General features: G+C 32.2%; 1 protein-coding gene across 2 annotated transcripts in view; it reads left to right on the top strand.

The window, feature by feature from the left end:
* Positions 1-12,512, top strand: part of LOC106463109 (retinal guanylyl cyclase 2-like) — a 74,318-nt gene that overhangs the window by 43,770 nt on the left and 18,036 nt on the right. For both annotated transcript variants that reach the window (XM_022390529.1, XM_022390528.1), the window contains exons 10-13: positions 6,489-6,638; positions 8,008-8,179; positions 8,851-8,991; positions 9,561-9,753. In XM_022390529.1, coding sequence (XP_022246237.1) covers positions 6,489-6,638; positions 8,008-8,179; positions 8,851-8,991; positions 9,561-9,753 — 656 coding nt within the window. The remainder of the gene's footprint in view (positions 1-6,488; positions 6,639-8,007; positions 8,180-8,850; positions 8,992-9,560; positions 9,754-12,512) is intronic.

Below are 12,512 nucleotides of genomic sequence, written 5' to 3'. Positions count from 1 at the left end.
AATCAGCCAGCCGTTCTCTACAACTTACCCTTAAAGATGATTAACTAGCCTTTCTCTACAACTTACCCTTAAAGATGATTAACTAGCCTTTCTCTACAACTTACAATTACAAACAATCAGCCAGCCGTTCTCTACAACTTACCCTTAAAGATGATTAACTAGCCTTTCTCTACAACTTACCTTTAAAGATGATTAACTAGCCTTTCTCTACAACTTACAGTTAAAGATGATTAACTAGCCTTTCTCTACAACTTACAGTTAAAGATGATTAACTAGCCTTTCTCTACAACTTACCCTTAAAGATGATTAATTAGCCGTTCTCTACAACTTACCTTTAAAGATGATTAACTAGCCTTTCTCTACAACTTACACTTAAAAATGATTAACTAGCCTTTCTTTACAACTTACCCTTAAAGATGATTAACTAGCCGTTCTCTACAACTTACCCTTAAAGATGATTAACTAGCCGTTCTCTACAACTTACCCTTAAAGATGATTAATTAGCCGTTCTCTACAACTTACAGTTAAAGATAGCAAGTCAGTCGTTGACTTACGTTTTGAAAGTATCCCTATATACAGTTTTGAGAAACGATTTAATTTTGTAACAAAAAAAAAAGGTTTGTTTCATGTTTCAAGGCTCTAGACTTTTCTTTTATGAACATGACAAAGCTGGTTACAACAATGCTCGATGAACTTCTGATACATAGAAGTATTTCTAATAAGTTTGTAGTATTTACGTTGCGTAAGATGGATTCTTCGTTATTCTAGATTTAAATCTACCTTCAAAAGAACAATATATCTCTCAGCTTTCCTTCTTAATAATTAAATCAATACTGTACTTTCAGTATATGAGTTTCGTATCTGGCTCTCTCTTTAGAACAATCAGTTCCTAGATTAAGTCACTGAGTTTACCAATCATCCATTTCTAATCTGGAATAACAAAAATTAGGCCGTATATTCAAAGGCTAAAGTTAAAGAGATAATAGAGAATGAAAGGCTGTGCTAGTAAGAAGTAGACGTAACCAAGGAGAAGTTTAAACCGCAAAAATATAACGGTGGTCGTATAAACATTAAGGTTAAGCAGGGAAAAAAAGGTCTGAAAGGTTTAGCAAAGGCTAAAGAAAGAACAGGCAACGAATGGCTGTGATAAAAGAACCACACCTTACAAAGATTAAAGTTTAACAAAGAATAAGCAAATAACGCCTGTGATAAAGAAGTAACACATTACGCATATTAAGACTAAACAAAGAACAGATAACTAAGATATGTGACAAAAGAATCGCACCTTACAAAGATTAACGTTAAATAGAAAGTTGATAAAGATTAAACAGATAGACAGTCTAGAATACCAGATTTGAAATAATACCTCATATCTCACAATGCCATAATCTTATTGAACGTCGTGTTACAAGAGGGTTGAGTGCGTTACATTAATATTATTTTTGAATGTACAAATCAACAAGTCACATAACAATCACGGCCGATATAAAGTCTCACTGGAATGGAATGTATCAGAACTGCACTTAGACAGCGTAAACGGCGTTGGGAATGATCAGGACAGTCCTTCCCCGAGTAGAATATTCGTACACTCAGGTCATAAAGATGGAGTCAGATCAGGAATTTATAATTTTTAAGACGGGGATATCTTTGTATTTAATGGCATTGGAAAACATGGGAATATAGATCAACTTGAGACACCAAGACCACATAAAAAGATAACTGCCATAAGTCGTAACCCAGGCGTGGTAAGCAAACTGCAGCACTTTATAACTTATGAGAATCCATGAACATGAAGGTCAGTAGCACAAGCCGTACACATGCCCTACGCAACAGTATGCAACATTATCAAGAATGGTACTCATTTGGAAAAGCAGCGCAAATCACTTGTATACAAGTTGCTTCTATGAAATATCCCTTAAACCAATACATACCTCAATCAGCTGGAAATAAAAGGCGTATTCATGTTATTCCATACGAAGATATATCGATCAAGTAGCCTACCTAGTGCATATGATTTCTGTGCAGTTGGACTGTTAAAATGGGCCCTGGAAAACCATCGTACACTAGATGGTTAATAGAAAGCCTGCAGATAGGAGTGTTATTCTTTTAACATGACAGCCTTACGATGGAGCCATTTGTTCAATGGAAACCACGCTGAAGGGCTATTGTCGAAATTTATGTTCGTCAAACAGAGCACGACATAGCAACATAATACAACCTACTCAACATCTGTACAATGACCAAAATATAAACAACTGTTTCTGTTTATCACAAATAAATCATAAATAAATAAACAAATGTTAAGGAAAAAAACATTAAACTTTCTTACACAAATTTAACAGATAAAGTACTGTCTTGTTCTATGGATGTTATAAGCTTCCTTAAGCAATTTTGTTTTCCGAAAAAAAACAGTAACAGCTTAAATTATGCTTATTTCTTAGGAAACAAAACTGTATTTGTTTAGCTGAGGCGAAACATATAGAGTTCGCTTGATTAACTACAGAACATTTCATTCCTGTTAGTGCACATGGATTTGATAAAAGTTTTTTTTTTCTCACTCTGCGCAGTGTGTGTTGATTCGTGTTTTAAAAGATTACAGTTTAGCATGAAGACAGTTCTCATAAAAATAGGCATAATATTTACGTTCACAGTTGCAACACAGAAAATATATTAACTAGAGCACTTGCTTGTATTTCAGATCAATTTATGTGTATCTCTTCCACCAATTAACTAAGACAGAAATGATAGACGTTTTATTATCGTTCTTTTGTTTATTGAACTGAACAGTTGCTCCTTTTTATTGTCTTTAATAATAGTACATAACCATTTGAGCAAAAGAAAGAACTTAAAGCTCTCTTTAATCTTTAAACAAAAACAAGCGATTTCTTAAATTCAAGTCTTGTAAACGGAATTAATTAAACGCTGTCGTACCAGAAACTTATAAATATTTAAACAAAGTACTATAAAAAATGTTTTATTATTTGAAAAAAATATATATGTATATATATAAATTCCTCTCTTGCTACTTTGAAGATATAACTCCTAAGTTAAACGTGCGTTGGGGACCACTGTGGGTTTGAACTGATCTAGAGATAAGATGTTACGTTTATTTTTGTTGTTTGGCATAATGTGGAGCTATAGGTTTGAGCTAAGCTAAGTATAATAGTGTGGTTTATAGAAATTTGCAATAAAGAAAAAAAGTGGCGAAAGCTATTAAGCTTACCGCTGACCCACCAGTGGGGAGGCGTTATATTGTAGGCAGTCGTTTGACTTATAACGAACGAAAATACCAAGCGAATATATTATTTAACTTTTGGTAAATATGTCATAGAGTGGATCTATACGTAGTGGCTTTTGAAACTTTAAACCTTATATATTTAGAACAAAATAAACACACACACAGCTTCCTCTTAGCAAGTAGTTAAATTTTCATTTGTAATCAAACCATTTTCTTAAAAAAAACAAACCTGTTTTCACCTTAATTACTCGTTTTTGTAACTCAAAGGTTGAACCTAGAACAATTCGAATAGAGGAGAAAGGTTTTTAAAGTTATTTAATTATTTAGTTTTATATTCTAAGTATTATAAATCGCATGAACCTGATATGGTTTCATCAGAGAGAACAACTTAAAATAAAAATGGAAGGACAAAATGAGTTTAGTAAGATTATTCCATATTTCATAGGGCTGTTTTCCACTTCCACTTACAGTATTCTTTGCTGATCCAAGCCGAAAAAACAAACAAACTTGTGTCCCCCTTAAAAGACCATAAGCTGCTATCGAAATATTTTCAAGTAACTTTTTATTGTAATTCTTACTATTAATATTATGAACATTAATTAAGTTACAATGAACAATGAGAATACAACTTGCGAAGTGGCAATAGTCAATATTTACAACTACATATGAGTTCAAATCTGAGAAGAAAAACGGCGTATTATGTGGCGGAATTGTTTTCTTTTATATCGCTAAGTCTAATTCGTACGTTAATGTATTCAGCAAGTACTCTGGAACTAAGTTTTTGAAATCTTAAAACGAAAATGAGCAACATCAAAAATCATTATGTTGCTCAGAAGACGAAGTTTGGCGATCGATGTTTGGTCTAAGGCTGTAGATAAAATATTTCATGTAAACTCAAATTACTTCTATAAATGTTAGTAAGACAATCATAGCCTTGTCTTAAAGGTTATACTGATATTAAATAGAAATGGCCAATAACTATCACAGAAAACACTGTCAAGTGTATAACTTCAGCTTACACATAAGGTTAAATCATAAAAGGAGCGCATTCTACTAATTATTTCTACAATGCTACCTGGACTGTGCACTTATAAACGTGCTACGACGGAATTCCAGAAATTGAAGGAGGAGAGCCTGTGCTTTGGCCAGTGCTAAAGTCCACTAGCTTATAAATAAAATAAAACAAAAATTATCTCCAATTTCATGAAATATATATTTACTTATCTATCTGAGGGACACTCTAATTAGCAAGAATATTTCTTTCAGTAATTTGTTTGTAATTAAGTACAAAGCTACACACTGGGCTATCTGTGTTCTGCCCACCACGGGTATCGAAACCCGGATTCTAGCGATGTAAGTCCGCAGACATACCGCTGTGCCACTGGGGGGGGCTTTCTTTCAGAGATAGGAGTTGTTGTCACTCCAATGAAGATGGATTAGCCATCTGTACGTAAAACACGTGCTCTTTTAAAACGTATTTATTTTTTATGTTTACGCAATTGTCGAAATTATAACTTTAAAACGAGATTTTTGGTAAGGAGTTCTAACTACATGTGGACCTCATTTGTTTTTGTAACAGTTTTCTTAATAAATATTTATGCATCAAATTGTATGTGGATATATGACTTTATTGGTTACAGGGTTCTTAGAAATGTAGGGGTTACACACAAAAATATAAACCAAAATGCCATCAATTACACTTGTTATTGCTATATATCCTGCGTGTTTTACATAGTAAACGAGCAATTGTTATATTGTCGTCAGTTTATTTCACTGAATTCTCTAACAACAAAAACCATACAATTACTTAATATAATGCAATATGTGGACCCCACAAAAAACATGTTAGTAAGTTGAGAGGTTGCTTATCCACGTGCGTGCGTGCGCGAGCGAAAAACCACATAGAACAGAATATGTGACCATCATATTTCCAAGAGAATAGTTTTATATATATTGTTATGTGTTAATTCTTGCCTGTGTAGAAATGATGCAAATGCCATCTCTACCATCTTGTTTGCATTGTTTTTGAATGATTGATATTAGCCATCCCTACATTTACTTCCTTTTTTGAAAAGTTTCTCTTTACTTGTTCGCTTGTTTTTTGTTTTTTTAATGCAGTGTTTCAATACACATAGAAAGGTTGTATTTATAACCAAATTCTACGTACAATGAAGTTCCAATTGTAATATTTATTGTTTATCGATTATTGGCTGGTAATTATGTTTCACCCTGTACTTAAGCTTTTTAAAAGAACACCAAATTTCAAGGGAAAATGATAACATCGTTTACACTAAATTCTAATTTTTTAATTACTACTAGTTATTATACTCCATTTGAAACTATGTCACCTCAGTGAAATTGGTTGACGCCATTGTACTGGTTTTTGAATTATCATGTAATAAAAAAGAAGCAGAAGAAAGAAGAAGAACAAGAAATTCAAACTTTTTGCTATGATATTTACAGACATTCGCAGAACTTGTAACTCAGCCATTACATAGATATTGTTATAAAAGGAAACACTGTATAGTATGTACATTTCTAATGACCTATTGAGGAAATATTTAGAATATCATTTCGATGAACAATTCGAGCCATTTCTACACAAGCAGTGCTACCGCCTGCGTTATATATTTGTTTTCCGTGCTGGTTTTAACATTTTCAATACAGGCTAACATCTATATACTTAAACTATAGATATATAAATAACGCTTACAATACAAGCCAACCTTGATAAACTGAAACTATTGATATAGAGATAGTATTTACGTTACAGATCAGCTATTATAGACTTAAACTGGTATGACAACTTGGTATAAGTTGCTCTTTAGAGATTTAGTCTGAATAACATTTACTGGACAAATCAGCCTATAGCTTAACATGGATTTTTATATGCGTAAACTATATGATATTTACGCCACAGATCAACCTTTATAGACGTAAAATGGCATGAAAATATTTAAGGCACAGGTTAAACTGAAAATGTTTGTTTTTAAAATTAACCTGGCGCTAGTTTTAAACATAGTAATGATAGACTTGTTTGTTTTTGTCAAACTCTTAAATTTAAATCCTACAAAATAAATTACGCAAATCTTTACTAGATAAGTTTTGAGGCTTATTTTAATTCTCCGAGTGCAGATAAAACCAGCAAAGATATATATGTTCACGTTACAATTGATCAATATTCTATAATTATTACAATACTGAATTCAGTTCTCATTTTTCACATTTATATTGTCTGCCATCTCCACAGACAAACTTTGGGCTGCACCAGAACTTCTGCGAGATGAAACATTGCTCAAAAGGGGGACTCAAGTTGGAGATGTTTACAGTTTTTCGATAATAATGCAAGAAGTAGTCGTTAGAGGACAGCCCTATTCCATGCTGCAATTGTCAGCTGAAGGTGAAATCTTCTATATGTAACTTATGGTGTGAACGTAGTCAAAACAGTGTCTGAAATTCATAATTTATACATGTAATTATTTGTCTTGGTTTTAGGTCAAATCAATTAAATAATACTTTACCTTGAAACTTGTATTGAACGTTGACATATTTCAAAAATGAACAACCGCTCACTTAAGATGTACATGAAAGAATTTCTATGAGTGAGCTTTAATATCTTATTAATCACGCTTAAGAAGCACTTTACGTGAATTATATGAACTGTTGAATTGTGCGTGGAATATTTACACATGGTAAAGGTAACAAGAGCTAATCAGAAATAACATGCATCGACTGTGCCAACAGTTGCTCTCTAAGTTTCAAAATTATTTAGAAAAGATTCGACTTAACTTAACTAATAACGAGTAGATTATAGTCCCGAAAGTTCAAAAGAATAGCAAAAGAGTATGGATGAAACTCACCCACAAAAAAATAAAAAGTTTCAAAACTCCAAGAATCAAAACAAGGTTATCATTTTCACATCTGTAATCTTTTACAGCGCTGTCGAGTTGAAAACATAATTATAATCTCCAAGACATTAGTGACAAAAAAAACTTCTTACTTGTGATATTAAACAAGTTGCAACACTGAAAATACTCTCGGGACCAGATCATTTAGGTTTACCTATTGCGCAAGTGATTCCAAAATCAGTGGTGTTCAATAAAGACTGTCGTGGTACGATTTTTCATGAAACCTTAGAGATATAAATACTGTAGTTTTTTATAGTATCATCCTAATAATCTGTTCTTCTTGACCTTCAACTCCAGTTAATGCTGTTTTTAACCCTCAGGTACATAACGATTTAAAAAAAATTAACTTATAAAACCTTTTGAATAAAATAAAATAATATCAACCTACACTCTCATTCTGTTTGTGAACTACATATATAGTGTTTAAATGAATATGTTAGAATTTAAAAAATTAGATTATTCTTATATTGTTTTAAGCAATGTATTAACTCAAACCTGGCTTCGTATAAACACCTTGTCAATTATTCTCGTCACGTAAAGACACTGAATAATAGAACGTGTTTCCTTCTGTACGTTTATTTATAAATTAATATTTATAAACCAATGTGCTTTGTTGCTATACATAATGTTTAAAGGCTGCTTATACAGTTGTAATTATTACATAGAATTTCTGGTCATCAGTTACTTACCTATCTGTCTATTCTATCTACCACTGAATGAGGTCTAACCAATATATATATATAAACACAGCATTAAGGAAATGTTTTCTTTTTCTTATGGAAAAAGTCTCAGGGTGTAAAACGCCTTAGCTGAATGAGCATGAAATCTGGTACTAAGCCTATTTTCTTTTTTTCTTGTTAGAATTGATTGAGAAACTAAAGTGTCCTCCACCACTCATCAGACCTTCAGTGTCCAAGCAAGCAGCGCCACCTGAAGCTATCAACATTATGAGGCAGTGTTGGGCAGAATACCCAGATATGAGGCCCGACTTTGGTGAAATTAATGAACAGTTCAAAAGGCTGAACCAAGGAAAGTACGTATTAACAGATAGCTGTAAATTACACAATGGGCTATCTGGGCTCTGCCCATCACGGGTATCGAAACCAGGTTTCCAGCGTAGTAAGTCCGTAAATATACCGCTGTGCCATTGGGGAGCAGCAATTGTGAACACTTGAAAATGTGTAGCCATGGCTACGGAAAATATGAAACCATGAAGATCTTGTAATTGTGTATATTGTTTATCACATGACACAATGTATTGTAGAATTTGATAAAAATTCAATGTTTAGATACTTAAATATTAATGCTTAGTTATAGCTCGAAATTCATTTTCCTCTATTATATATATCTATTTGTTTCTTTTAAACTCAATTACCTTTCCAAAAATACATAAGAAAACCCATTGCTTCACTCTATACTATATTCCTATTTTAAGTTTCTACTTAACGAAGAGGGTTATATTATTAAAACTGAACTTTGTTGATTTATAATATAAAAACTGTATAGGTCTGTCGTCGCTGTTTCTAACGCGTTATTCAATTAGTATTGTTCATGTCTTGTACTGTAGTTTAAGGTTAACACATACGTTGTTAATTGTTTTTAGCATGTTACGATTACAACTTTCTAATAATGTCTTATTTTCCAGAAGACGAGTCGAGATTATTACAACAATGTTCTGTAGCTGAATTTTGCTTATTGTTTCAGAAAAGTCAACATCGTTGACACCATGTTTCAAATGTTGGAGAAGTATTCGAATAACTTAGAGGACTTGATTAAAGAACGAACGATACAGTTAGACGAAGAAAAAAAGAAGACAGACCAGCTACTGAATCGGATGTTACCTAGGTACAAAAAATTGCCTACATTAAGCCTTTTCTAAAAGCAATAAAATGGCAAGAATGACCTAGAATAGAATGGACGTTAACTTTATATGCTTATAACAATAATACGTTGCAAGTTTAGAAATAATACCAGGTCAAAACTAATCAAAATCAAATCTCCAACAGTTTTAAGTAAAAACATGGAATCAGTTTAGTAAGTAGTAGAGAATTGAAAATTTACATTTAAAAGAATGCATAAACAAACAGAAAAACAAACAACACTTAAATATTCTAAATATGCAAATCAAACTTATGAGTTGCGGAAAAATACAGTCAAAACGGAAAAAGCAATAAATTCCACTCAATACTTTAGACAGTATATCCATGTTCTAAAAATTACTCTGCTTAATAGAAGTTTTGTCAAAACAAACAATTTTACATCTGCGAAGCTATAGCTTGAAGTAATTTTGAAAGATTGATTACTCTCAACAATTTAAAGATCCTAACATTTGGCTTTGGCACTATAATTGTCTATTTTATTTGTTCCGTTGTTGCTTTTCAAGACTAATGTGTGCTTCTCTATTTATTATTCAGTACGGTCGCTGAGAACTTAAAGGCGGGATTACCAGTTGAACCAGAGAAGTTTGAAGAAGTAACCATTTACTTCAGTGACATTGTAGGATTTACCACCATCTCCGCCTATAGTGAACCCATGGAAATTGTCGATCTCTTAAACGATCTTTACACTGCATTTGACAACACCATTGATAACTACAACGTATATAAAGTAAGATATGATTAATGGTACAACGTATACATAAAGTAAGATATGATTAATGGTACAACGTATGTAAAGTATGATATGATTAATGGTACAACGTATACATAAGGTAAGATATGAATAATGGTACAACGTATACATAAAGTAAGATATGATTAATGGCACAACGTATACATAAAGTAAGATATGATTAATGGTACAACGTATATTAAGTAAGATATAATTAATGGTACAACGTATATTAAGTAAGATATGATTAATGGTTCAACGTATATATATATAAAGTAAGATATAATTAATGGTACAACGTATATATATATATAAAGTAAGATATAATTAATGGTACAACGTGTACATAAAGTAAGATATGATTAATGGTACAACGTATGTAAAGTAAGATATGATTAATGGTACAAAGTATATATATAAAGTAAGATATAATTAATGGTACAACGTATATTAAGTAAGATATGATTAATGGTACAACGTATATTAAGTAAGATATGATTAATGGTACAACGTATGTAAAGTATGATATGATTAATGGTACAACGTATGTAAGGTAAGATATGATTAATGATACAACGTATACATAAAGTAAGATATAATTAATGGTACAACGTATACATAAAGTAAGATATAATTAATGGTACAACGTATATTAAGTAAGATATGATTAATGGTACAACGTATGTAAAGTAAGATATGATTAATGGAAAAAATGTGAAAGTGAAATAAAAAGTGAAATGTTTATTATAGAAGTACTAATAAGGCAAAGTAACTTTGAGTTAGATTGCTAAGATTATAATGTCAACGATCAACAGAAAGCGTATGTTTAACTTAACTACCAAGACTACAATAACAGAGTCCTAAACTGAATATGTAAATTGAAACCATCAATAATGCGGTAACGATTAAATATTTAACTTTTAATTAGGATATAATTTCAATACACTTGTTATCCTTCGCATGGATTGTAGCAATAGTGTACAAAGTTACTTTATGAAAATAATATGTATTATTTATACAGATTAGAGCAAAAGTTACTATGAATTGGTGCTATACGGCTTGTAGAGCTGATATTATAGAGTAAGTTCAATACGGTTGGTGTGATTGGTATTATACGGTCCTATATAGTTAACATAGTTGATATTGTGCGGTTGGTACTACGCTCTTGATGTTAAAGAAAATAATATGAAGACAACAGAAACCAATTCAATTATCCTTTGTTTCAGAGTAAGACGTTACAAGTTAAACCATGATCCAAAGAAACAACTTTTAAACGTCTCTTCCAGAATGCTCTGCAAGGGACGTCAAATAGTTAATGTAATGGCGTTGAGTGTGTGCAAGATTTCGACATATCATAAATTACCAGAATTTGTGAGATAGAAAATTATTCAGTTGATGTAAAATAATCACAATGCTAGGTCATGTATAATCAACTGTGCATGGGACCATTACAAGGCATAATGTAAAAACTGTTCAGGACACCTGAAAATGGTGTCGGTTTATGGAACATGTTCACCTATAGAACTCTAACTGTGGTATGATGAACATACCAGGAGTTTCTTTCTTTTAATTTAGAAAGATGAACATTTTTTTTAACAAACATTTTCACACTTATAGGGTTGGTGACGTGTGACGTATAGGCTGCAAATTTGGATTGTGTTGACCATATTATTGTGCTAGTTACACGTTGTCAAGGCCAGAAGGTGTCTTCAGTATTGTACTAATGGATTCGCTGGTCATACCAGCATGTTTATACATGCCTGAAGACTGATTTCTATGTTTTTGTTAATAAGGGTGACAAGGGGACATGAATAACAAATTCCATCTTGGAGATTTGACTCTATTTTATTCTCGTTTAGATCATATTAGATATGATTCTCCACTGGCATAGATATTTCTCCAGATTTAGAAAAAAAGTATTTATCGTTTTTGTGTATATGTCAGACTGTGACTGAGTTGTATTTGTTTGTATTAATCCTTATGCAGGTAAATAATGTGTTAGTGTTTTACTGTGAAATTTGTATCCAGTTTTTCTCCTTAATTCAGTGAGGTCAGAATTCTATTTAATTCCGTAATACATTTTATATGATTATGATATACTTAACTGTAGGAAATAAATCTACCAGATAAACCCGCATGAAGAAATGTTGCAATCATCTTTGCAAGAAATCCTAAGTGATTTCTCTACATTCAATATGACCACGCACTAGTTGTGGTGAACTTTATGAAATGTGCAAAGCCCATCATCAATGGAATTTTAACGATTAATTCCAAATTACCTTTGTTTTAATTATGATAACTGCGTCATTCAGTTTCTAAACAATGGTGAATAAGGACTCGGAAGCAGGCTGGTGAACAATTTGATGACGGTTGTGTTGCGTCAACTGCGAATGATTGCGATGTAATACAATCATGTGAGATGCGTTCTACATATTAATAGTCGTAAGTTCTATCTGTCAAGTTTCTGCCTGTCTAAACGTCCACGGATTTCTAAAGGGTTTTTAATTAGTACGATGAATTGGCCATGGCAAATATTTATAGTCTGTAGGCTACTATGTTGTTCCAGTGGGGTATTGACTGCTATCATAAGTTATACCTTGTTTTAAAGTAACAATATTAACAGATTAGAATGAGCTGTTGAGCCTAGATCCATAGAACATCTTTAAGACTGTCTGGAGTGTTAATCCAAAAGGTAAGACCACGGTCATCCAGTTGTCATTAACTAGCCAAACATTTTAAGCAACAATGGAATCAAC

The sequence above is a fragment of the Limulus polyphemus genome, unplaced genomic scaffold, assembly GCF_000517525.1.
Source record: "Limulus polyphemus unplaced genomic scaffold, Limulus_polyphemus-2.1.2 Scaffold1326, whole genome shotgun sequence".
Classification (NCBI taxonomy): Eukaryota; Metazoa; Arthropoda; class Merostomata; order Xiphosura; family Limulidae; genus Limulus; species Limulus polyphemus.
The sequence above is the reverse complement of the archived record's forward strand: the minus strand, read 5'-3'. Positions and strand labels throughout refer to the sequence as shown.